The sequence below is a fragment of the Thunnus maccoyii genome, chromosome 23 (assembly GCF_910596095.1).
Source record: "Thunnus maccoyii chromosome 23, fThuMac1.1, whole genome shotgun sequence".
NCBI lineage: Eukaryota > Metazoa > Chordata > Actinopteri > Scombriformes > Scombridae > Thunnus > Thunnus maccoyii.
The window spans coordinates 25,238,963-25,266,885 of record NC_056555.1 but is presented as its reverse complement, the minus strand read 5'-3'; the positions used below and the strand labels follow the sequence as shown (position 1 = coordinate 25,266,885).

The 27,923-nt window shown below is 38.1% G+C and overlaps 1 protein-coding gene across 1 annotated transcript; it reads left to right on the top strand.

Annotated features, from left to right (window-relative positions):
• Positions 1–241: 241 nt before the first annotated feature.
• LOC121890632 (NACHT, LRR and PYD domains-containing protein 12-like) lies at positions 242–26,030 on the top strand. Its single transcript, XM_042403095.1, is given in 16 exon segments — positions 242–370; positions 2,895–3,053; positions 3,629–3,733; positions 6,255–6,413; positions 6,989–7,093; positions 9,619–9,777; positions 10,353–10,457; positions 11,238–11,457; positions 12,334–12,625; positions 13,540–14,811; positions 14,999–15,094; positions 15,097–15,562; positions 19,483–19,659; positions 22,443–22,619; positions 24,434–24,613; positions 25,642–26,030. Coding segments are annotated over 16 exon segments (3,834 nt in total). The 5' UTR covers position 242; the 3' UTR covers positions 25,676–26,030.
• The last annotated feature ends 1,893 nt before the right edge of the window (positions 26,031–27,923 follow it).

Genomic DNA, 27,923 nt, shown 5'->3' with positions numbered 1-27,923 from the left:
GGTTGTAGTTAAAGTGATGCAAACAAATAAGAAGCTACTAACTAGTTAGTGACGGCGGTGCTTCTGTGGACCTTGGCTGCGGGGACGCCGTGCTGACGTGGTCCTGCTTCATACCCACACCTGATATTATTATTATTATTATTAGTCATATTTCTATTATTATTATTGTTGTTATTGTTATTATTATGCTTCCCTGTGTGTCTCTCTCCAGTGTTACTGGTTTACCTCTCAGACTCCAGAAGATGAATGATTTGGAGGAAGAGGAGGACGGAGCAGAGTCTCTGATATCCAGCTGTCTGTCTATGAAGAGTGACTGGTCTAAACCTGAACCTCCAGGCTTCAGTAAAGAACCTGGACCCTCAGACACACAGTAAGAGACTGTTTCTACTGTAAACTGACCTGAAGATGATTCAGTGAGACAGTTTCATTAAGGTTGTTGTGTAGATATGAAGGAAACACAGTGGAAAGAAATAATGAACTAGCTTCCATTCAGCTGTAATCTAGAACAGATCTTCATGTACATGTTAACCAGAGACAGAGACAGGGCTGCTGTTGCTATTTGATTTTCCAGTCTAACAATCTAAAGTAGTAGCAGGTAACCCAGGATGATATTTACTAAGGATTTAGTAACAAGTCACATTGTGTCTCCTTATTTACTAAAGGACTGCACCGGGGTTTTGTGAAGGTAAAATGTGTCTTAACGTGTTCCTGTTCAAAGACACAAAATATGGGAGGAAGTAATGTAAATGTATACAAACAGCCTGCTGCAGCTGATTTATCACTGCAGACTGACCACTGCAGCAGAGGAAACTGAGTCTGACATTTAAGGTTTGGGAAAAGTCAAATGTGTAAAACTGTTGTATGACACTGACACAGAGGGAGAGAGATTATAGCAGAAACAGTGAGAGAGAGAAACACAAATGAAAAGATGCATTATGAAGATATTTAGCAGAGCTCTCTGTTCAGCACCACAACACAAGACTAAAGAGCAGCAGTCTGTTATTTTTCACAAGTGGACTTTTCTGTTTTGCTCAGTTGCCTCCTGCTTATTTTTCCTGACTTTTAATGTCTCATAGAAGCTTAAAGGAGCCAAAACACATTGTGTGAATCCTTGTGGTCTAACAAATGTGTTGAATCCATTTCCCTCCTCATGAAACATTTGCAAAGTCGATTTTTGAATCTGGTATTTTAAATCCTGCATTGTTTACATCCATGTTTACTAGTTTGCACTCTTCTTCTTCTTCTTCTCTTCCTTTGCTGCCACATTGTTGTGTCTGTCTAATTACTTTTGAACCCTTGTAATAATAATATATATTATTTTATTTAAACTGAATGTGCTGAAGCTCAGAGCCTGAAGAACAAAAAACTGTGTAATGTCCAAATACTGACAGTGTGGACTGTTTATGGAGGGAAAGAGCTGCATCAACTTGTGAGCTGTCGGTTGGCCGCCACTAATGTCATGTGTCATAAAGAATGTGTGGACGCGCACACAGACCCACAACCCGTCTGCTGCCAGCTGGTGACCTGAGGCTGCTGCTGCCTGCACATTGAAATGACGGGAAAAACGTCGTCTCCTTAAAACTTATGACAAACCAAAAACGAACCAACGAGATGCAGCAGCGAAATAACAAACAGTTGAAACAGCTGTGCTGTATTTTAAAATGGTCAATACACTTCAGTAAATACCGAATCTGCCCGTTTATTACTTTACATTCATGTAATAAATATACAAATGTCAATTAGATGGTAATTTGAATACGAAATAAGGAAAACTATTTTTTAATCAGTAATAATAATATAATTATGACATATGCTAATGTTTTATTTTGTCACATTCTTTAGTTTGACACTTAAAATCAAAATGTCAGATCACTGCTTTTCCTTCAGTTAATACCACAACCACACAGGTGCACGTCTACCTGTTCACTAACAGGAGAGTTCAGGCTGGATCACATGGTAGCAGTGAAATAGAAATTAAATTATAAACACTGAATTACAAGGTATTACACTGATACATGGAATATTCCCCAGCACAAAGTCATTTATTAACAAAGTATTAGACTCTTACAGAATACATCTCAATAGAGAAAGTGGTTGCTTCCTACAAAAACAATGAATTTAAATTATATAATTCTTATAATAGTGTTATACTATTATTATTATATTTCAGAATATGAAAAGCAATGTAAAAAGTGATTTTCTCCATTATTAAACTAAATTAGTTTGTTTTAACTTGTGTGTTAAAATATGTAGTATTGAGTACATGTGGGGATATGTATGAGGTAAAACCTGTGTTCTGTTCACTCACTTGTTTACTTCTATATCTATATTTGAGCTGGTCTGACGCTGTGGCCAAAGGGCTGCATGTGTAAACCCAGAAGATGATGAGAAGTGTTGGAAAGACATTTTTTCCGGCGGGGGGGACCCGCTCAGCTCCCTAGAACAAGAAGTGGAGTTGATGGAATCGAGACCAGTTTATCCAGCTCTCTCTGACTGAGTATCAAAACCTTAAAATGGCCACTTTTAGTGTTACAATAATAACATGAATTCTTCTGGGTGAGTTTTTGTTTAGTTTTTTAATAAATCAGAAAACATATTTTTCTGTGTTAAAGTATTTAAAATCACAGCGTTGACGTCTTCAAACGTTGTTTCCTTTGTTCGTTTCCTGGTTTCTGCGTCTTCACAGTGATGAAAATAGAGAGAAGTCGCAGTTAAGAAGCACACAGATGTTTATCTGAAGTCTGTTTGTTGGATTTAAATCAGAGTCAAAGTTTATCTTTGTGATGCTGGAAAACACACATGGTTGTAGTTAAAGTCATGTAAACTAATAAGAAGCTACTAAGTTGAGAGGAAGGACTGGGTTTATTATACTGTGTATGTGTGTGTGTCTCCAGTGTTACTGGTTTACCTGTCAGACTCCAGAAGATGAAGGATTCGGAGGAAGAGGAGGACGGAGCAGAGTCTCTGATATCCAGCTGTCTGTCTATGAAGAGTAACCGGTCCAACAATGAACCTCCAAACTTCAGTAATGAACCTGGACCCTCAGACACAAAGTAAGAGACTGTTTCTACTGTAAACTGACCTGAAGATGATTCAGTTTTTTAATGTAATTTAATAATCTGAGGATTACAACACTATTCTTTTATAATTCTGTGTTTTTTAAAAATTCAGCCACTGATGTTTTTGTTGTTTGAGCATCAACTGCATTATTTCTTTGTTTATAGCTTTAATTTTGTGCTTGATTGTTGTTCTGAAATGTTTATTAGTTGCTTCAACCGATATTTAATGCAGGTTAAATTGCAGAGGACAGATTGTTAATCTAACAGCCCAGCTTCAGGCAGCAGTGCCTTTAGTTTAACTGTTAATAAATAAACTATTATATAAAAATCATTTTTGTCATTTGGCATTTTCACATCCTAAATGTCAGACAAACATGTAGATGTTAAAAACTCTTCAGTGAAATATATCCAGTTTGCAGCTGTAGATAAAATGTTTACAACATGCAGGAGGAGACATGAACATAACTATTTGTTGTCATTATTAAATCATGACTCTGAGCCATGTTTCATGTTACATCTGCTCTTTACAAGAACTAATGATATGTGTAAAACACTTGTTGTTTCCACAGACAGAGAGCAGAGTCTCCAGTACCCAGCTGTCTGTCTATGAAGAGTGACCGGTCCAACAATGAACCTCCAAACTTCAGTAAAGAACCTGGACCCTCAGACACACAGTAAGAGACTGTTTCTACTGTAAACTGACCTGAAGATGATTCAGTGAGACGGTTTCATTAAGGTTGTTGTGTAGATATGAAGGAAACACAGTGGAAAGAAATAATGAACTAGCTTCCATTCAGCTGTAATCTAGAACAGATCTTCATGTACATGTTAACCAGAGACAGAGACAGGGCTGCTGTTGCTATTTGATTTTCCAGTCTAACAATCTAAAGTAGTAGCAGGTAACCCAGGGTGATATTTACTAAGGATTTAGTAACAAGTCACATTGTGTCTCCTTATTTACTAAAGGACTGCACCGGGGTTTTGTGAAGGTTGATGTGTCTTAATGTGTTCCTGTTCAAAGACACAAAATATGGGAGGAAGTAATGTAAATGTATACAAACAGCCTGCTGCAGCTGATTTATCACTGCAGACTGACCACTGCAGCAGAGGAAACTGAGTCTGACATTTAAGGTTTGGGAAAAGTCAAATGTGTAAAACTGTTGTATGACACTGACACAGAGGGAGAGAGATTATAGCAGAAACAGTGAGAGAGAGAAACACAAATGAAAAGATGCATTATGAAGATATTTAGCAGAGCTCTCTGTTCAGCACCACAACACAAGACTAAAGAGCAGCAGTCTGTTATTTTTCACAAGTGGACTTTTCTGTTTTGCTCAGTTGTCTCCTGCTTATTTTTCCTGACTTTTAATGTCTCAGAGAAGCTTAAAGGAGCCAAAACACATTGTGTGAATCCTTGTGGTCTAACAAATGTGTTGAATCCATTTCCCTCCTTATGAAACATTTGCAAAGTCGATTTTTGAATCTGGTATTTTAAATCCTGCATTGTTTACATCCATGTTTACTAGTTTGCACTCTTCTTCTTCTTCTCTTCCTTTGCTGCCACATTGTTGTGTCTGTCTAATTACTTTTGAACCCTTGTAATAATAATATATATTATTTTATTTAAACTGAATGTGCTGAAGCTCAGAGCCTGAAGAACAAAAAACTGTGTAACTGTCCAAATACTGACAGTCTGGACTGTTTATGGAGGGAAAGAGCTGCATCAACTTGTGAGCTGTCGGTTGGCCGCCACTAATGTCATGTGTCATAAAGAATGTGTGGACGCGCACACAGACCCACAACCCGTCTGCTGCCAGCTGGTGACCTGAGGCTGCTGCTGCCTGCACATTGAAATGACGGGAAAAACGTCGTCTCCTTAAAACTTATGACAAACCAAAAACGAACCAACGAGATGCAGCAGCGAAATAACAAACAGTTGAAACAGCTGTGCTGTATTTTAAAATGGTCAATACACTTCAGTAAATACCGAATCTGCCCGTTTATTACTTTACATTCATGTAATAAATATACAAATGTCAATTAGATGGTAATTTGAATACGAAATAAGGAAAACTATTTTTTAATCAGTAATAATAATATAATTATGACATATGCTAATGTTTTATTTTGTAACATTCTTTAGTTTGACACTTAAAATCAAAATGTCAGATCACTGCTTTTCCTTCAGTTAATACCACAACCACACAGGTGCACGTCTACCTGTTCACTAACAGGAGAGTTCAGGCTGGATCACATGGTAGCAGTGAAATAGAAATTAAATTATAAACACTGAATTACAAGGTATTACACTGATACATGGAATATTCCTCAGCACAAAGTCATTTATTAACAAAGTATTAGACTCTTACAGAATACATCTCAATAGAGAAAGTGGTTGCTTCCTACAAAAACAATGAATTTAAATTATATAATTCTTATAATAGTGTTATACTATTATTATTATATTTCAGAATATGAAAAGCAATGTAAAAAGTGATTTTCTCCATTATTAAACTAAATTAGTTTGTTTTAACTTGTGTGTTAAAATATGTAGTATTGAGTACATGTGGGGATATGTATGAGGTAAAACCTGTGTTCTGTTCACTCACTTGTTTACTTCTATATCTATATTTGAGCTGGTCTGACGCTGTGGCCAAAGGGCTGCATGTGTAAACCCAGAAGATGATGAGAAGTGTTGGAAAGACATTTTTTCCGGCGGGGGGGACCCGCTCAGCTCCCTAGAACAAGAAGTGGAGTTGATGGAATCGAGACCAGTTTATCCAGCTCTCTCTGACTGAGTATCAAAACCTTAAAATGGCCACTTTTAGTGTTACAATAATAACATGAATTCTTCTGGGTGAGTTTTTGTTTAGTTTTTTAATAAATCAGAAAACATATTTTTCTGTGTTAAAGTATTTAAAATCACAGCATTGACGTCTTCAAACGTTGTTTCCTTTGTTCGTTTCCTGGTTTCTGCGTCCTCACAGTGATGAAAATAGAGAGAAGTCGCAGTTAAGAAGCACACAGATGTTTATCTGAAGTCTGTTTGTTGGATTTAAATCAGAGTCAAAGTTTATCTTTGTGATGCTGGAAAACACACATGGTTGTAGTTAAAGTCATGTAAACTAATAAGAAGCTACTAAGTTGAGAGGAAGGACTGGGTTTATTATACTGTGTATGTGTGTGTGTCTCCAGTGTTACTGGTTTACCTGTCAGACTCCAGAAGATGAAGGATTCGGAGGAAGAGGAGGACGGAGCAGAGTCTCTGATATCCAGCTGTCTGTCTATGAAGAGTAACCGGTCCAACAATGAACCTCCAAACTTCAGTAATGAACCTGGACCCTCAGACACAAAGTAAGAGACTGTTTCTGCTGTAAACTGACCTGAAGATGATTCAGTTTTTTAATGTAATTTAATAATCTGAGGATTACAACACTATTCTTTTATAATTCTGTGTTTTTTAAAAATTCAGCCACTGATGTTTTTGTTGTTTGAGCATCAACTGCATTATTTCTTTGTTTATAGCTTTAATTTTGTGCTTGATTGTTGTTCTGAAATGTTTATTAGTTGCTTCAACCGATATTTAATGCAGGTTAAATTGCAGAGGACAGATTGTTAATCTAACAGCCCAGCTTCAGGCAGCAGTGCCTTTAGTTTAACTGTTAATAAATAAACTATTATATAAAAATCATTTTTGTCATTTGGCATTTTCACATCCTAAATGTCAGACAAACATGTAGATGTTAAAAACTCTTCAGTGAAATATATCCAGTTTGCAGCTGTAGATAAAATGTTTACAACATGCAGGAGGAGACATGAACATAACTATTTGTTGTCATTATTAAATCATGACTCTGAGCCATGTTTCATGTTACATCTGCTCTTTACAAGAACTAATGATATGTGTAAAACACTTGTTGTTTCCACAGACAGAGAGCAGAGTCTCCAGTACCCAGCTGTCTGTCTATGAAGAGTGACCGGTCCAACAATGAACCTCCAAACTTCAGTAAAGAACCTGGACCCTCAGACACACAGTAAGAGACTGTTTCTACTGTAAACTGACCTGAAGATGATTCAGTGAGACGGTTTCATTAAGGTTGTAGTGTAGATATGAAGGAAACACAGTGGAAAGAAATGATGAACTAGCTTCCATTCAGCTGTAATCTAGAACAGATCTTCATGTACATGTTAACCAGAGACAGAGACAGGGCTGCTGTTGCTATTTGATTTTCCAGTCTAACAATCTAAAGTAGTAGCAGGTAACCCAGGATGATATTTACTAAGGATTTAGTAACAAGTCACATTGTGTCTCCTTATTTACTAAAGGACTGCACCAGGGTTTTGTGAAGGTAAAATGTGTCTTAACGTGTTCCTGTTCAAAGACACAAAATATGGGAGGAAGTAATGTAAATGTATACAAACAGCCTGCTGCAGCTGATTTATCACTGCAGACTGACCACTGCAGCAGAGGAAACTGAGTCTGACATTTAAGGTTTGGGAAAAGTCAAATGTGTAAAACTGTTGTATGACACTGACACAGAGGGAGAGAGATTATAGCAGAAACAGTGAGAGAGAGAAACACAAATGAAAAGATGCATTATGAAGATATTTAGCAGAGCTCTCTGTTCAGCACCACAACACAAGACTAAAGAGCAGCAGTCTGTTATTTTTCACAAGTGGACTTTTCTGTTTTGCTCAGTTGCCTCCTGCTTATTTTTCCTGACTTTTAATGTCTCATAGAAGCTTAAAGGAGCCAAAACACATTGTGTGAATCCTTGTGGTCTAACAAATGTGTTGAATCCATTTCCCTCCTCATGAAACATTTGCAAAGTCGATTTTTGAATCTGGTATTTTAAATCCTGCATTGTTTACATCCATGTTTACTAGTTTGCACTCTTCTTCTTCTTCTTCTCTTCCTTTGCTGCCACATTGTTGTGTCTGTCTAATTACTTTTGAACCCTTGTAATAATAATATATATTATTTTATTTAAACTGAATGTGCTGAAGCTCAGAGCCTGAAGAACAAAAAACTGTGTAACTGTCCAAATACTGACAGTGTGGACTGTTTATGGAGGGAAAGAGCTGCATCAACTTGTGAGCTGTCGGTTGGCCGCCACTAATGTCATGTGTCATAAAGAATGTGTGGACGCGCACACAGACCCACAACCCGTCTGCTGCCAGCTGGTGACCTGAGGCTGCTGCTGCCTGCACATTGAAATGACGGGAAAAACGTCGTCTCCTTAAAACTTATGACAAACCAAAAACGAACCAACGAGATGCAGCAGCGAAATAACAAACAGTTGAAACAGCTGTGCTGTATTTTAAAATGGTCAATACACTTCAGTAAATACCGAATCTGCCCGTTTATTACTTTACATTCATGTAATAAATATACAAATGTCAATTAGATGGTAATTTGAATACGAAATAAGGAAAACTATTTTTTAATCAGTAATAATAATATAATTATGACATATGCTAATGTTTTATTTTGTCACATTCTTTAGTTTGACACTTAAAATCAAAATGTCAGATCACTGCTTTTCCTTCAGTTAATACCACAACCACACAGGTGCACGTCTACCTGTTCACTAACAGGAGAGTTCAGGCTGGATCACATGGTAGCAGTGAAATAGAAATTAAATTATAAACACTGAATTACAAGGTATTACACTGATACATGGAATATTCCCCAGCACAAAGTCATTTATTAACAAAGTATTAGACTCTTACAGAATACATCTCAATAGAGAAAGTGGTTGCTTCCTACAAAAACAATGAATTTAAATTATATAATTCTTATAATAGTGTTATACTATTATTATTATATTTCAGAATATGAAAAGCAATGTAAAAAGTGATTTTCTCCATTATTAAACTAAATTAGTTTGTTTTAACTTGTGTGTTAAAATATGTAGTATTGAGTACATGTGGGGATATGTATGAGGTAAAACCTGTGTTCTGTTCACTCACTTGTTTACTTCTTTATCTATATTTGAGCTGGTCTGACGCTGTGGCCAAAGGGCTGCATGTGTAAACCCAGAAGATGATGAGAAGTGTTGGAAAGACATTTTTTCCGGCGGGGGGGACCCGCTCAGCTCCCTAGAACAAGAAGTGGAGTTGATGGAATCGAGACCAGTTTATCCAGCTCTCTCTGACTGAGTATCAAAACCTTAAAATGGCCACTTTTAGTGTTACAATAATAACATGAATTCTTCTGGGTGAGTTTTTGTTTAGTTTTTTAATAAATCAGAAAACATATTTTTCTGTGTTAAAGTATTTAAAATCACAGCGTTGACGTCTTCAAACGTTGTTTCCTTTGTTCGTTTCCTGGTTTCTGCGTCTTCACAGTGATGAAAATAGAGAGAAGTCGCAGTTAAGAAGCACACAGATGTTTATCTGAAGTCTGTTTGTTGGATTTAAATCAGAGTCAAAGTTTATCTTTGTGATGCTGGAAAACACACATGGTTGTAGTTAAAGTCATGTAAACTAATAAGAAGCTACTAAGTTGAGAGGAAGGACTGGGTTTATTATACTGTGTATGTGTGTGTGTCTCCAGTGTTACTGGTTTACCTGTCAGACTCCAGAAGATGAAGGATTCGGAGGAAGAGGAGGACGGAGCAGAGTCTCTGATATCCAGCTGTCTGTCTATGAAGAGTAACCGGTCCAACAATGAACCTCCAAACTTCAGTAATGAACCTGGACCCTCAGACACAAAGTAAGAGACTGTTTCTACTGTAAACTGACCTGAAGATGATTCAGTTTTTTAATGTAATTTAATAATCTGAGGATTACAACACTATTCTTTTATAATTCTGTGTTTTTTAAAAATTCAGCCACTGATGTTTTTGTTGTTTGAGCATCAACTGCATTATTTCTTTGTTTATAGCTTTAATTTTGTGCTTGATTGTTGTTCTGAAATGTTTATTAGTTGCTTCAACCGATATTTAATGCAGGTTAAATTACAGAGGACAGATTGTTAATCTAACAGCCCAGCTTCAGGCAGCAGTGCCTTTAGTTTAACTGTTAATAAATAAACTATTATATAAAAATCATTTTTGTCATTTGGCATTTTCACATCCTAAATGTCAGACAAACATGTAGATGTTAAAAACTCTTCAGTGAAATATATCCAGTTTGCAGCTGTAGATAAAATGTTTACAACATGCAGGAGGAGACATGAACATAACTATTTGTTGTCATTATTAAATCATGACTCTGAGCCATGTTTCATGTTACATCTGCTCTTTACAAGAACTAATGATATGTGTAAAACAATTGTTGTTTCCACAGACGGAGAGCAGAGTCTCCAGTACCCAGCTGTCTGTCTATGAAGAGTGACCGGTCCAACAATGAACCTCCAAACTTCAGTAAAGAACCTGGACCCTCAGACACACAGTAAGAGACTGTTTCTACTGTAAACTGACCTGAAGATGATTCAGTGAGACGGTTTCATTAAGGTTGTAGTGTAGATATGAAGGAAACACAGTGGAAAGAAATGATGAACTAGCTTCCATTCAGCTGTAATCTAGAACAGATCTTCATGTACATGTTAACCAGAGACAGAGACAGGGCTGCTGTTGCTATTTGATTTTCCAGTCTAACAATCTAAAGTAGTAGCAGGTAACCCAGGGTGATATTTACTAAGGATTTAGTAACAAGTCACATTGTGTCTCCTTGACACTGACACAGAGGGAGAGAGATTATAGCAGAAACAGTGAGAGAGAGAAACACAAATGAAAAGATGCATTATGAAGATATTTAGCAGAGCTCTCTGTTCAGCACCACAACACAAGACTAAAGAGCAGCAGTCTGTTATTTTTCACAAGTGGACTTTTCTGTTTTGCTCAGTTGCCTCCTGCTTATTTTTCCTGACTTTTAATGTCTCATAGAAGCTTAAAGGAGCCAAAACACATTGTGTGTATCCTTGTTCTCTGCCTTTGCTGGTGCATTGTTGTGTCCATCTAATTACTTTTGAACCCTTGTAATAATAATATATATTATTTTATTTAAACTGAATGTGCTGAAGCTCAGAGCCTGAAGAACAAAAAACTGTGTAACTGTCCAAATACTGACAGTCTGGACTGTTTATGAAGGGAAAGAGCTGCATCAACTTGTGAGCTGTCGGTTGGCCGCCACTAATGTCATGTGTCATAAAGAATGTGTTCATGTCCACAGAGAGAGGAAGAGGAAGAGGAAGAGGAGGGGTGTTTCTGTGGAGGAGCAGCGGTCCTGCTGTTCTTTGTGTCAGGACGTCCTGAAGGATCCAGTCTCTACCAGCTGTGGACACTGGTTCTGCAGACAGTGCATCAGCTCATACTGGGACCAGTCTGCTCCATCAGGAGACTCCTCCTGTCCCCAGTGTGGAAAAAGATCCAGAACCAGTCCTGGACTGCAGGTACCAGTTAGCCAGTTAGGTAGCTAGCTTCTCCCAAAGTTTTGTTTGTTGATTTTAGTTTTCTGGTTTTTCAGATTGACTTGAAAATTGACCAAATTGTTCCCAGATTCTTTACATTGAATTAAATATAAAACTTGTTACTAAACTTGATCTAAAAGCAATTAAATGATTTTCTGAAGTAGGAACTCTCCAGCTATTATAGGAAAGCAGTGCTGAATCAGTGGAGTGCTCTTTTAGTTATGCATTCACGACGCCACCTATATTACTGATTCTATGTCTGAAGGGGTCATAGTGCTGACATTGGATGGTTAGAAAATAGTTATTCTATGTTGGGTCAACTGTGAGCAAATGCACATATATTGTAAAAAATATAGATCATTTTAAATAATTGTATAATGGAAGATCATTCCAAGAAAGGCAGTAAGAGGGAGCATCCTTCAACAATGTCTTGTTCAGAGATTATGTGACGTAAAAATAGAAAAGTTTATCCTTAAATGTGCTGTAATACCAGCAGAGGGCAGCACTTCATAAAAACATGATACTGCCCACCGACAGTGCAACAATAAAAATGAGAAATACTCATCTGATATGAAATACAGACATCAAAAGCTTCACACTTGGAATGTGGCTTCAGTTTGTTGTTTGCTTCCTCACAGAGGATGTAAATGTATTCAGCTAGAATTCAGGTGATAATGTGGATGTAATGAGTTTTGCAGTGATGAAAGACTGAAACTATGAAAATAACCAAAGTTGGGACGTGTTTGTTCAAGCAGTAGATGATTTACATTTAACATGTACAGAAGTCATACTGGTAAAGTGTCATGAGATGAGAACTGAATACATGTCCTTTCTGTTGTAAATGTCTCTTATTTTCAGCAGGGGGGCATAATGGCGAAACTTAAAGAGGAGCTCTTGAATACTCTGCATGAATTAAAAGAAGACGAGTTTAAGAAGTTCAAGTGGTTCCTGGAGCTGGATGACATCCTGAAGGGCTATAAACACATCCCAGTGGCTCAGCTGGAGAAAGCAGGAAGGGAGGACACAGTGGATCTAATGGTACAGAAACATCAGGATCATGGAGCTCTGCAGCTGACCAAGAAGGTTTTAGAAAAGATCAACAGGAAAGATCTGGTGCAGCGTTTACAAAACTCCCCCTCAGGACCAAAAGGTAAGTTAGGAGAAGGAATCTGAAAAGCAGTGTCACATACATTTCATACATTATTACATGAGTTATGAGTTACAGTGTTCTATTAATAGTAATGTGTTAAAAAAATATGTAGAAATAATGTTAGAGATTGATTTGTCATTCTTTATGGTACCACCTTCATCAAAAAGATAAAGTAGCAGGATAAAGAATATTTCTTAAATGTCTCACAAGCTAAAATAAATTTGGTTAACTGGTTCACAACATGAAAAAACAACAACTCTTCTTTTTTTACCTGCAACATCCTTGTTGCTGCTGCAACCAGTCATCTGTTAGTCTCACTCTCCATCTTATCCTTACTGGGAAGCAAAACCCCAAGATACTTGAACCTCCTCACTGATGAAACTCCAGACCCAGAAGAGATACTTTAACTTTTTACAGCCTCTTGGACTCTAAACTCTAAAATTTTATTATATTTATTATTTCCCCGGGTAGATTTTTCCTGGAGAATGTAATTTTCTCTGCCATGTATATACACACAGGCAACTGGTCATTAGTGGCAGGTGGTGACATGAAATGATGTTATCAATTTTCAAATGTGCATCTCAGACATCTTTCTCTCTCATTCACTCATTCACTCTCTCTCTCTCACTCACACTCTCTCTCTCTCTCTCTCTCTCTCTCTCACTCATTCACACACACACTAATACTGATAAAATAAGAAAGTCATGCTTTGAGAATAAGGTCAGTGTAGAGGAGAAATCTGATCACTGATTGGCTGCTTGTACACACAGATTTACAGCAACCAGGTTTCTACTGTGCATGTTAACATGTTCCCAGATTACCCACATAACCTGGTTTCTCTGAGTAACCTGGTTATGTAAGTGCATGTAAACACACTGATAGATGTTCAAATATATATGTTTCTTCTCTTTCAGCAGAAACTGGTCTGCAGGATGTTTCAGATTATAAGAACAGTCTGAAGTTGAGATGTCAAGAAGTGACTGAAGGAATTGATGAAGATGAAAGAACCCTCCTCAATGATATCTACACTGAGCTCTACATCACAGAGGGACGGAGTGAAGACGTTAATACCCAACATGAGGTGAGGCAGCTTGAGACAGCTTCCAAGATGAAGACCCGCCATGACACTCCAATCAAGTGTCACGACATCTTTAAACCCTTACCTAACAAACAGAAACTCATCAGAGTCGTTTTGACGAACGGCGTCGCTGGCATTGGAAAAACCTTCTCAGTGCTGAAGTTCACTCTGGACTGGGCAGAGGACTCAAAAAACCAAGATGTCAGTCTGGTGATTCCACTTTCATTCAGGGAGCTGAACTTGATCAAAGATAAGCGGTACAGTCTCCTCATGTTGATCCATGAATTCCATCCAACATTAAAGGAGGTCACAGCAGAAAATCTCAAGTCTAAAGACTGTAAAGTTGTGTTCATCTTTGACGGCCTGGATGAAAGCAGACTTTCACTGGATTTCAACAACAGGAAGATCGTGTCTGATGTCACACAGCAGTCATCAGTCAACGTGCTGTTTACAAACCTCATCAAGGGGAATCTGCTTCCCTTGGCTCTCATCTGGATAACTTCCCGACCTGCAGCAGCCAATCAGATCCCTCCTACATGTGTTGACAGGGTAACAGAAGTACGAGGCTTCACTGACGTCCAGAAGGAGGAGTACTTCAGGAAGAGATTCAGTAATGAAGATGAAGAGCTGTCCAGCAGAATCATCTCACACATCAAGACATCCAGGAGCCTCCACATCATGTGTTACATCCCAGTCTTCTGCTGGATCATTGCTGCAGTTCTGGAGTACATGATGACTACAGACCAGAGAGGAGAGCTGCCCAAGACCCTGACTGACCTGTACTCACACTTCCTGCTGCTTCAGACAAAGAGGAAGAGGCACAAGTATGATGAAGGACATGAGACGAGTCTGCAGGAGCTGACGGAGGCTGACAGGGAACTTCTTCTGAAGCTGGGGAGGCTGGCGTTTGAACAACTGCAGAAAGGAAACATCATATTCTACCAAGAAGATCTGGAGCAGTGTGGTCTTGACGTCACAGAGGCCTCAGTGTTATCAGGATTTTGTACAAAGATCTTCAGAAGAGAGAATGTGATCTTCATGAAAACAGTCTACTGCTTTGTTCATCTGAGTGTTCAGGAGTTTCTGGCTGCAGTCTACATGCACTACAGTTATAATACCGTCAGCAACCACCATCATCATCATCACCATCACAATGGTGATGGTGATGATGATGATGATGATGGTGGTGGTGGTAGTGATGATGATGATGATGGTGGTAGTGATGATGAAAATGGTGATGGTGATGATGATGATGATGGTGGTGGTGGTAGTGATGATGATGATGATGGTGGTAGTGATGATGACAATGGTGATGGTGATGATGATGATGATGGTGGTGGTAGTGATGATGATGATGATGATGATGGTGGTGGTGGTGATGATAACCGTTTCCCATCTCTGGATGTCTACCTGAAGAGAGTGATGGTGAAATCTCTCCAAAGTAAAAATGGCCACCTGGACCTGTTTGCTCGTTTCTTTCATGGCCTCTCACTGGAGTCCAACCAGAGTCCCTTAGGAGGCCTGCTGGGTCAGACAGAGAACAGTCCAGAAACCATCCAGAGAGCCATCAACAACCTGAAGGAGATGAACACTAAGGATATCTCTCCTGACAGAAGCATCAACATCTTCCACTGTCTGATGGAGATGAACGACCTCTCAGTACATCAGGAGATCCAAGAGTTCCTGAAGTCAGAGAACAGATCAGAGAAGGAACTCTCTGAGATCCACTGCTCAGCTCTGGCCTACATGCTGCAGATGTCAGAGGAGGTTCTGGATGAGTTGGACCTGGAGAAGTACAACACATCACGGGAGGGACGACTGAGACTGATCCCAGCTGTGAGGAACTGCAGGAAGTTTCGGTAAGTCCAGATGTGATTATCATTATAAATGATTGTAGATTAGTAGTTTAGTTCTTCAAATATAAATAATATAAAGTTCTTGTTATTGTTAAAATAGTGCTCTACTATTTATTCACAGATGTTCTTGAGCTGTTTCAAATGTTGTGAGTGTAAATAATGTTGATTTTTCAGTTGGTTGTGTTTGTAACTGTTAAGTTAATGAACTCAGTTATTCTATTTATTTCTAGTAATTATTGGATTTTAAAGTTTTTTTCTTCTATTTATCTTCCTTTGGGTGACGGAGGCGTCATTCAAACCTGGTAAAACAAATGAAGGACTTTAGAGGTTGTGGTTGAGGTTTTATTACAGCAGCATTTTATCACAACATATATCAGTATTTTACAGTCATCAGTGAATGTAGTAAAGTTATTATTACATGAGTAGGTTCTGCAAATAATATATAATCAGACAGATGTAACTCAAATATAACTCAATATACATTTAGGACCAGTATCTAAGTCTGTAGGAGGGTTGAAAAAGAATGAAAGACATAAGCAACTGGAATGAGAGGATACTTTCAACTTAAAATATATTAAATAAAAGTTTCCTCTCTAAACTGACATTCTTGTGTTAATTAACTGGTGGATACTGTAATAATGCATTCAGAGCAATAACAACTGTTTTAACAGTGATTCACAGTTTAAACACACAACATTAATCCCATGAAACTGGTTACTTAACACATTTCATTTGCAATGGAAGAAAATGTCTCTGAAGTGTAACAGAGTTCAGGATTCCTTTGGTTGGTTCATTAAGTTCAACTTTGTTCCTTTGTTGTGGTCAGTTCAGAGAGCTTCAGTCAGATAGGGTAGTGTCAAGTCAGTTTCACTTCCAAAGTGCTCCCAGGTTTGTCAGAAGTCAAGTAGTAAGATGTGGAGCTTTAACAGTCCCACCACACTGGTGTACTCATGTGATGGAAATGAAGGCATGGGTGGTTTCCTCCTCAGGTAAAAGGTGATCTCGGTCCAGTTCCTCAGGGTAAGGAGGTGATCAGGTTCACCATCTCCTTCGTCAAGGACCATCCAAAATCCAAAATCTAAGGGTATTTCCAGGGAATCTCAAAAGCTAGTCTGTGTAAAAACAAGACTATTACTATATTGAGTCATGAAATTCCAATCCTCTATGGCCACAATGAATATCACATCAAAATTCTGAAAACACTACTGTAACACAATAGTGATTAAACTCATGAATTAAATGTAACTGTACATCATTCCCTCGTGTGCTATATTTTATCCCTTTTAACACCAATCATGAATTATTTTTAGTTTTTTAACCAAAAATTATGATTATTAAACCTTTTAACCATGAAACTGACGTGTTTCTCTTGAAATCATGAACTGAATAACAGCACATCATATATCTTACATACCTCACATTCTTATATTCCAGGTTATAGTTTAAAATTGCAATAAATGACATTTAGCCCCACTGGATGTCAGCAAACTACTGTTTGCTAAGTAAAGATATAGTGAAGTAATGGTGACCTGACAGAGAATGAAGTCACACTCCCTCTGTGTGTGTTGTTGTCTGAGCTGTTCTTTGTTTTGGAAGCCGGTCCGGCCACACGTACATGTTAGTGCATGTGAGCGTGCATGTTAGTGCATGTGAGTCCCTCCATGTCTGTTTTCGACATGGCAGCCGTGTCATAAACTTTCTCACATTGCAGCTTAACAGTTCACTAAAATATGTTTGTGAAAACATTTGAGGTGAGAAATAGGTAACGCAGTAACAGAATCTTGATCCATATTTGATCATCACTGTGTAGTTTGACAGTTTGATCTGAGTTTTGTTGCCATGTGTTCAGATGCTGCTTTCTTTGACACACACAGTTGTTTTGGTCTGAGATGTTGGTGCTATTGCGACATCTAGTGGGGCTGAATGTGGTATATTGCAACTTTAAATGCACATGTTCAGTAGTCTTCTTAAACATACTACATATTATTAGCACTGGCAGTGCATAACAGGGCAGCCACGCTGCTAGTGTACATAGTATAACACTAACAATAGTACAGAAGTAATCAAATCCAGCATCAAAGTAAACAATTGAGCTACGACTCATATTTTATCTTCTCTATCAGTGTGTGTATGTGTGTACGTGCGTGTGCACGTGTGTTAAATAAAATATAACAATGTATGACATCCGTACATTCTTGCCATGTTGTAATTTGAATTAAAAGTAAATATATAAGTTGTCATGAACACTGTTCTGCTCTTCTGTCAGAGATCATAAAATACAGCAGCCGGCTGTAACACAACAATGGACAGATGATGCAGCTCTGCAGCTGCGTTATATTTAATTGACATGACGGCTCTGAAGCGAGGAAGTCTCATTTTGTTAAATGTCTGTTTCCTCGACTCCTCCGCTCACATCTCAGGTGGGAGGGACTAAGACGTGAGGAGAGGAGGCGAGGAAAGTTTATGGAAATAAATGAATCTCACAGAGCCTAATTCTCTACTGGGTTACACAGACACTGTTTTTACCGCTATGATTAAGAGTTTAAAATAAGATCTGTATCATTTTCCAAAGATGATTTCTGAAGTCAGAGAGATTTGTTTTCATCATCATTATTTTCTTAACGGTTTTTGAGTCATTTCATAGTGAGCACGAGAATCAGCAAACTGATTCAATGATGTCAGTTATACAACAATATGTAAAGTTTGCTAACATTAACCTACATTAGCCTCCGTAAACTACTGGTCATATTTCTCATGAATTCAACTTTTTCTTTTAAAGAGGGAAGTCGTGTTACACAGTCTTGTTTTTAAGTCTTTCTCATATTCTGTTGCTCACAGAAAGAAACTCTCAGGTGTTTTCTCTCTTGTTGGTGTAGAGAAGAGTAGTAGCAGGAAATGCACAGAGGTCTGATGAATATATAAGAGCAGAATGGTAGAATTCAGACTGTTTAAAGAGATCTTATACACATCAAAGGTCAATGTTATATTTTAATGCTGATACCCTGATAACATCTTTCTGATGACATCATGATGAAAATAATTCAACCTTATTGGTTTGTTAATTGTGTTTTTGTGCTGAATCAGTTTTTAGATTCTTAGAAAATAATGTTGACAACTAAACACCATGCAGTCATCTGTCCTGCACATCTAAATATTTAATGACATTCATATTTAATTATGTACAGGTCTGATATTGTCAAGCCATTTGTTTCATTTGTGTTTGTCAACAGTAAATTTTGCTGCTTATGGATGTGAACCTGACAACAGCAGGTAGCAAAGAGAGATGATCTTTCTCAACTGTAACTGTTCACTGAGTTGAACTGAGTAAAAATATCCTGCAGTCAAATTAAAAATAGTGGACAGTAAAAATGCTTTTCTAATCAAGATGCCTCATGCTGACTTTGTGGAGACAGACATGGGATCAGATCACACAGACAGACTGAGCACATTATGGAAGCCTCAATGTAACTCCATTTTCTCTCCCTTCATCTGCAAGATTAAAGCAAAACAAAGATTAAAAGTCTGCAGGTATGAGAGAGAGTGATGAGAATTATTGTTTCATTCAAGCACAGTGAGATATGATTAGCTGAACTGGGAGTGCTCTGGTAGCCTACTGGTTAAGATACATGTCATATAACCACAATGTCAGTGGTTTGATTCCAGCAGCTGACCTTTGTTGCATGTCATTCTCTCTCTCTCTCTCTCTCTCTCCTCTTGTTTCCTGTTATCTCTCAACTGTTGCTTTACATTAAAGGAATAAAATAATACATTTTTTAAAAAATAGATGAGCTGAACCACTGATGTGAAGAGCAAATGTTACTTAAAATATGGAAAGTCAAACTGTTTCATCATCAAATGAATGAAGTAAATATAAAGTGTCCTCTTTCATGATAACATATGTTGTCATATATGTGTCATTACAGACTTTCTGGCTGTTTGCTCTCAGAGACTCACTGTGAAGTTATGGCCTCAGCTCTGAAGTCCAACCCCTCCCATCTGAGAGAGCTTGATCTGAGCCTCAACCTACACATTTCTGATTCAGCAGTGGATCATCTGTGTGCTGGACTGAAGAGTCCAAACTGTAAACTGGAGATTCTGAGGTCAGTTCACTGACTGTAGCTTTGGCAGTTTGTGAAGTTTTAGTGAAGTTTCAAATGTTTGGTTCATAAATTTTCAGGATTTGTTTGAGCACAAATGTGTAGAATTTAATTTTTTTCAGGAATTCAAAATCCACAGTTTTGTGTAAAAATGATTTCCAAAGTTTAAACTAATATGAGGCTTCAGCAGTCTGAGTTACACATATCAAATAAGCATCTTTGTGTTTCTTCAGTGTTTCCTTGCTGAGCTGCAGTGGAGGGATCAGAAAAATATGAAAATAACACAAATAAATAAATAATAAAGGTAAAATTACTAACAGAATCATATTCTATGTTACAAGATTTTGCTATTAGACATAGTGACTGTTCGAAGCTCAAATGATGTATTTAATGTAACATACAAGAAGCAGATGTTACACATGGCATGAAATAAGCCCGGGGACTGAGACGTAGAATATGGGCCTGGACTCCCTGATTTAGTCCTTTCATGTTCGCCCCGTTATCGTATCCTTGGCCCCGACACTCATTTATGTTCAGTCCAAGGGCCTCTAGCTCAGCCAAGAGTACATTTGATAGTCCCTTTCCAGTTTGGTCGTTTACTGGGATGAAATCAATGAAGTCTTCTTCTGGTTGCAATGCTTTCAGCATTAACACTAATTAGCACTGGTAGTGCATAACAGGGCAGCCATGCTGCTAGTGTACATAGTATAACACTAACAATAGTACAAAAGTAATCAAAGTAAACAATTGAGCTACGACTCATATTTTATCTTCTCTATCAGGTTATCAATGCAGAAATATGCTGCTTTAATTAGAGCTTTAATACTCTTAATATCACAGCAGTAAATATAACATCAAGTTCACATATCAGCAAGGAACATACAAGCTTTCTGTGGCGCCTCGTGTCGACAGGCAGCACCGGCTACTATAGTTAGCTGCACTAGCCCAACTCAGCTAAAGTCACAGAGACGCTGCCAAAAGCAGTTAACACCTGGTGCACCGGTCCTTGGATCTCCTTTTTCACTCCACATACGTGTCGTCTCAAGGTATGTTCAGCACTTGTTCTAGCTGACCTAGTTTATAACTCGATTAGCACTACGTCTGCTCGTATTGTTTCTCTGACTCTGTACTGTTGAATTTCTACCTGGAGGGGGTGGGACTTATTTCCCGTCTCCAATCGGAAGTCTGCATCGCCTGATATAACCAATAAGAACCGAGTCTGAGTAAAATAACTCTGACTGACACATTGTTTAAGGAAACAGAAAATAATACTGGAAATAAATGAATCTCACGGAGCCTAATTCTCTACTGGGTTACACAGACACTGTTTTTACCGCTATGATTAAGAGTTTAAAATAAGATCTGTATCATTTTCCAAAGATGATTTCTGAAGTCAGAGAGATTTGCTTTCATCATCATTATTTTCTTAACGGTTTCTGAGTCATTTCATAGTGAGCACAAGGATCAGCAAACTGATTCAATGATGTCAGTTATACAACAATATGTAAAGTTTGCTAACATTAACCAACATTAGCCTCTGTAAACTACTGGTCATACGAGACAAAACCCCTGAGTGTGTTGAACCGAGCAATGGTGCCTTTTATTTCTCATGAATTCAACTTTTTCTTTTAAAGAGGGAAGTCGTGTTACACAGTCTTGTTTTTAAGTCTTTCTTATATTCTGTTGCTCACAGAAAGAAACTCTCAGGTGTTTTCTCTCTTGTTGGTGTAGAGAAGAGTAGTAGCAGGAAATGCACAGAGGTCTGATGAAGATATAAGAGCAGAATGGTAGAATTCAGACTGTTTAAAGAGATCTTATACACATTAAAGGTCAATGTTATATTTTAATGCTAATACCCTGATCACATCTTTCTGATGACATCATGATGAAAATAATTCAACCTTATTGGTTTGTTAATTGTTTTTGTGCTGAATCAGTTTTTAGATTCTCAGAAAAGAATGTTGACAACTAAACATCATGCAGTCGTCTGTCATGCACATCTAAATATTTAATTACATTCATATTTAATTATGTACAGGTCTGATATTGTCAAGCCATTTGTTTCATTTGTGTTTGTCAACAGTAAATTTTGCTGCTTATGGATGTGAACCTGACAGCAGCAGGTAGCAAAGAGAGATGATCTTTCTCAACTGTAACTGTTCACTGAGCTGAACTGAGTAAAAATATCCTGCAGTCAAATTAAAAATTAAAAATAGTGGACAGTAAAAATGCTTTTCTAATCAAGATGCCTCATGCTGACTTTGTGGAGACAGACATGGGATCAGATCACACAGACAGACTGAGCACATTATGGAAGCCTCAATGTAACTCCATTTTCTCTCCCTTCATCTGCAAGATTAAAGCAAAACAAAGATTAAAAGTCTGCAGGTATGAGAGAGAGTGATGAGAATTATTGTTTCATTCAAGCACAGTGAGATATGATTAGCTGAACTGGGAGTGCTCTGGTAGCCTACTGGTTAAGATACATGTCATATAACCACAATGTCAGTGGTTTGATTCCAGCAGCTGACCTTTGTTGCATGTCATTCTCTCTCTCTCTCTCTCTCTCTCTCTCTCCTCTTGTTTCCTGTTATCTCTCAACTGTTGCTTTACATTAAAGGAATAAAATAATACATTTTTTAAAAAGATGAGCTGAACCACTGATGTGAAGAGCAAATGTTACTTAAAATAGGGAAAGTCAAACTGTTTCATCATCAAATGAATGAAGTAAATATAAAGTGTCCTCTTTCATGATAACATATGTTGTCATATATGTGTCATTACAGATTTTTTTGCTGTTACCTCTCAGAGACTCACTGTGAAGTTTTGGCCTCAGCTCTGAAGTCCAACCACTCCCATCTGAGAGAGCTTGACCTGAGCATCAACAGATTCATATCTGATTCAGCAGTGGATCATCTGTTTGCTGGACTGGAGAGTCCAAACTGTAAACTGGAGACTCTGAGGTCAGTTCACTGACTGTAGCTTTGGCAGTTTGTGAAGTTTTAGTGAAGTTTCAAATGTTTGGTTCATAAATTTTCAGGATTTGTTTGAGCACAGATGTGTAGAATTTAATTTTTTTCAGGAATTCAAAATCCACAGTTTTGTTTTGTGTAAAAATGATTTCCAAAGTTTAAACTAATATGAGGCTTCAGCAGTCTGAGTTACACATATCAAGTAAGTATCTTTGTGTTTCTTCAGTGTTTCCTTGCTGAGCTGCAGTGGAGGGATCAGAAAAATATGAAAATAACACAAATAAATAAATAATAAAGGTGAAATTACTAACAGAATTATATTCTATGTTACAAGATTTTGCTATTAGACATAGTGACTGTTCGAAGCTCAAATGATGTATTTAATGTAACATACAAGAAGCAGATGTTACACATGGCATGAAATAAGCCCGGGGACTGAGACGTAGAATATGGGCCTGGACTCCCTGATTTAGTCCTTTCATGTTCGCCCCGTTATCGTATCCTTGGCCCCGACACTCATTTATGTTCAGTCCAAGGGCCTCTAGCTCAGCCAAGTTTGGTTTGATAGTCATTTGATAGTCCCTTTCCAGTTTGGTCGTTTACTGGGATGAAATCAATGAAGTCTTCTTATACATTCACTTCTAATGATGTCATATTGACAAAACGGAGAATCAGTGACATTTGCTCTCGATTGCTCACTCATGTCTGGTGTGCAACCAGGAAGCACAGAAAAATATTTTACTGTCTTTGTGTCATTCACAATAGAGTTTCTGACGTTTGTGGCCATAAGAGAAATGATCTCATTTTGAATCTGAGGCCCAAGATAATGTGCATAAGTGTCCTTATTTCTTATGCGTCTGACATGTTCTTGCATAGTGGGATCAAATTTGGCGAGCATCTATATTAACCCCAAACAGTTACCATTGTTCTCTTCATAAAGATTTGCATTTGTTCCTGGAAATGCCAAATTATGCTCTGACAAATATTGCTCAGCTGCTAGAATGCGCATTAAAACTTCCTGCCAGTGTGTCTTTTCTCTGTTTATCTCTCTCTGATGTGACTCGTCTATAGATGTCATCGTATTGCATCTTTGTTTAGTCTCCATCCATTTTACGGCACTTGTGATATGATCACAGGACGTTTCATGTTGTTTCAGCAGAGCAGCCAAATGTCTCCAATCATTATTGCCCTCATTATCAAGTTTGGGCCGACTTGTACAGTTGTTAAACAGTTTACAACATAAGCAAAATACAGAATCTGTTTTTTTCTGATAGACAAGCCGATCTCTACAAGCTTTTTCACCATTCAGCAACTTTCTTACATAGAAGTCATCAGAAAAGTGTCTTCCTTCTTTTTAATTTTTTTCCTTTTCTCAGCACCTGACTCTTGTTTATGAAATTGGTCACGTTTTCGTGCAGCAGACATTGTTTCCCCTCCCCCTTCCTCCTCACAGTGAGCAGTGAGATGGAGCAAGAACTACATAATGACACAATATTGAAAATGAAAAAACCTGAATCATCTCATTTTTTCATGTGGCGTTGACTATTCATAATGGAATTGAAAAACAATCTATGCTTGCATGCATAATAGTCTCCTCAGTCAGCTGGAAAAAATGTGTGCATATATTGGTAATCAGCCACAATGGGTGGGAAAATATCAGCATATCGGATATCGGCAAAAAATCCAACATCATGCATCACTACTACATTCTAAACCTTCTTCAGCTCTGAACAGATTATGAAACATTGAATGATTTCAAGCATGAACTTTGTTTTCTAAAGTGACGTCATTTATTCTTTATTCAGATTGAGGGACTGCCTGTTGTCAAAGATCAGGTGTGATTCTCTGGCCTCAGCTCTGAAGTCCAACCCCTCATCCCATCTGAGAGAGCTGGATCTGAGAAATAACCACGACCTGACGGACTCGGACGTGAAGCAGCTCTCTGAACTTCAGAAGAGTCCAGACTGTAGACTGGAGACTCTGAGGTCAGTAGAGAGTTGGAGTCAGTCTGTGCTGGTTTCAGCAGTATTGTATTAAACACAGTTAGTATCAAAGCAAAGATCCAGTATTTCCTGGTGAACCTTCAACCTTCTCAGTGGCTGCTTTCCTCAGTGAAGCTGTGAGAGGAGAATGGTGACAGGCTTCAGGATTGGACAGAAAGACAGAGAGAGAGAGAACAGTCAGCCAATCAGATCAGCCAGAAGCTTGTTGTGATCATGTGTTTGAGTTGATGTGAAGACGACTGTTGTTGTTGTGTTGATGTCTGCAGGAAATAAAGCTGGATTACAGCTGACAGCCTTACAAGATGTATAGAGACAGTGGTCCTCATCATCAAACTGTCCTACCATCAAATCTGATCTGAAAGTGTTTGTTCTCTCATTTCAACACTAAAGAATTGATCAATTCATCTTTGTCAGAGCTCTAAGATCAGTCTGACTGCAGCCTGCAAATCACTGGCTCTGATTTCACACAAGCATCATTACGTTTAGTAACAATGTGGTCTTTATACAGACCAGAACCTCTGCTGAAGTCCAGGAATCACAGCAGCTGTTTAGCTGAGAGCTCTGACTGATTGTCATGTGATGATTTAACAGCAGGAAAGATCTTCAAATCCCACAGAGACTCTGTAGTTTTCAACTTTTCCAACAGTTGACATGTATCAACAGTAAATCCATCAGTAAACTGATGAGTGAATCTCTGTTTCTGCAGTAATGATGTGTTCATGACTCTCAGCACTTTATTTCCTCTGTGTACTTGAGTGAAATCTGCAGAGTAAACAAACTTGATAGCAAAAGTGTGAGCTTGGAGCTCAGTGTGTTCACTCCAACATGTTAACATGAGAGCTGAAAGGAAGCAGGCTACGCTGCACAGCTGTTCCACTTCTGGTCTGAACAGGACTGAAGTCCCTGCTGCTCTTTATACTGGATGTGCTGCATCACTGACTGACAGCTGATGAAGTGAGTCTCACTAAACACTGATTTATGACCTCTGTTGTTTCTTCTTCTCTCATCAGATGGAAGGAGCAGTGGCGATCTCTGTCAGAGTGAACATCCAGGAGTGTGTGTTGAGAGAGGATCAGCTGGATCCTGATGATCCATCTGGACCGGAGTCTGGATCTGGATTTTGTCATCTTCACTTAAGTCTCTTAACTGACTACAAACTGAACAGTTATCTCTGGATTCTGTTGAATCAGCACTTTACAGATGTGTTATACATGAGCTGTTTGATGCAGAAAAGATTAAAAACAGGTGTTATAAGTCAGACTCTGACCCTGGGCCCATATTTATCAAGCGTCTCAGAGTCACACTGAGAGTTAACGAGGACTAAAACTAATTAATGAAGCAGAAGAGAATTTACTGTGACTGTCAGCAGGAGAAGGATTACTCCTGGGAGAGAGTGAGACGTCGCTGTTTTACCACAGTCAGAGCAGCAAAGTAGAAATAATGATGACGTGTTGTAGTTTTCTCACAGTCTCAGCTGGAAATATGAAACAGTGGTAATTTGGTATATTATGTGTATAAGCAGGTAACCAGGCAGGTAACTTACCAAGGTTATGGAACAAAACTATGATGCCAAAATTCATTATAAGATGATATTTACAAAGTGTAAAGAAAGCCTGAGAGATAAATGTAGCCTATATGTTAATGAAGATAACAGGTAATTAGAGTCAGCTGTGTGAAATGATCTTGGTTCAGCCACATGGTTTCACAGCTTGTAATAGTGCTGCATCTTGCACATATTGCACAGACACATGTTGCAAACCCTCTCCATGAAGAACATCTTCTCTTCCACTGTCCAATTCCTCTTTCAACTACACCCCAAGTTAACTTGTGTTCTCTACATGAAGGTAAATACAGCGTAACAATAGAAACATATATTGTTCAGGTGCATCCTCCTCTCTCAAATATCAGGCTGTAGCTCTGCTGTTATTTGAAGGAGCCTCAATAAAAAATAAGCCTATAAAATATTTGAGCTGTTGTAATGAAGTTGAGATATCCTTCATTATGCAGATGACATGATTGTGTGTAAATCAAAGTTTTAGTGGGCTGTAACTGAGGACCCTCGTCATGCTCATTATCTTTACGACGTGCATTAAGCCAGATCAAAGTTTGATTCATGACTTCCATCATTGTCGCTTCTGACAGAATCGTCACTGTTGCACAGCTGCATTTTCTCCGTTACCATAAAGTGTAACATTGTGAGGACGTTCTGTATTTATTTAAATGATGTTGTGTAGAAACATCATGTGTTCTCCTCTGCATCACACACAAAGTCAGTCTCACTAATGATTCTGTTTTAGTCCAAACAATCTTTTAATAAGCTCAGTGTCATCAAGCGTTCCCAAAACATCTCTCCTCTCAGGGAATATCTCTGCCTGAACTCCATCTCCTGCAGCTCCGAAATATTGGCAGAGATAGGAATCATTTACCAAGTTTGGAAAGTTGATAAAAGGCTTTTTCTCCTAAAAGTAGAAGCAGAGATGCGTCACTCTGATCATTTTTGGCCAGTCAGGAGTGATTTCCTGCTCTGAGACGCTTGATAAATACGGGCCCAGATGTGACAGATGTGACAGATTGGATGTCCACAAATTTCATTCAGTTAAATTGTGAAAGAATTTATCATTGGTCCAGAAAACCTGCATGCAGGTCAAATCATATCTTGGTTCTGTGGTGAAAAACTTTGTATTTTTTGATTCCAGTCTCAGTTTTGATGATCATATCAGCAGCTGGTCCAGTCCTGTTTTCACCATTAAAACATATTCAAATAATATCTATAAAACCAGCACAGAACACTGCTGCTATCAGACTTTGAACTAAAAGCAGGAAAAGAGATCATATTACTCCATTTCTATCATCACTTCACTGGTTACCTGTTTGTTTTAGGATTGATTGTAAAGATTTGATTGATTACTTTTAAAGGCTCTTCATGGCTCCAGATGACATTTCAGAGTTGCTCTGTGTGTGAATATTAAAGGTATCCAGCTTTTATATGCTTTTATATGTCTTTTTAACTATAGATCATTGTCACATTGTACTTGGTCCCAAAGACTATTCAGTCTTCAAAGATCATCATGTTAGTACTGATATTGTGAAACTGGCTTTTAAATACTTTCCTCCACACAACTGGAACAATCTGCAGAAGCTTGTAAAATTAGACGAGTTAATCTCTTTTAATCAATTTAAATCTGAGAGCAGTTGTTGTATAATCTGTTGATACTGTTATTTTTGTGGCTTTAATTGTTTTTATATGTACTTTTATTGTTTCTATTGTTCTTATATATGATTTGTTGCTGAT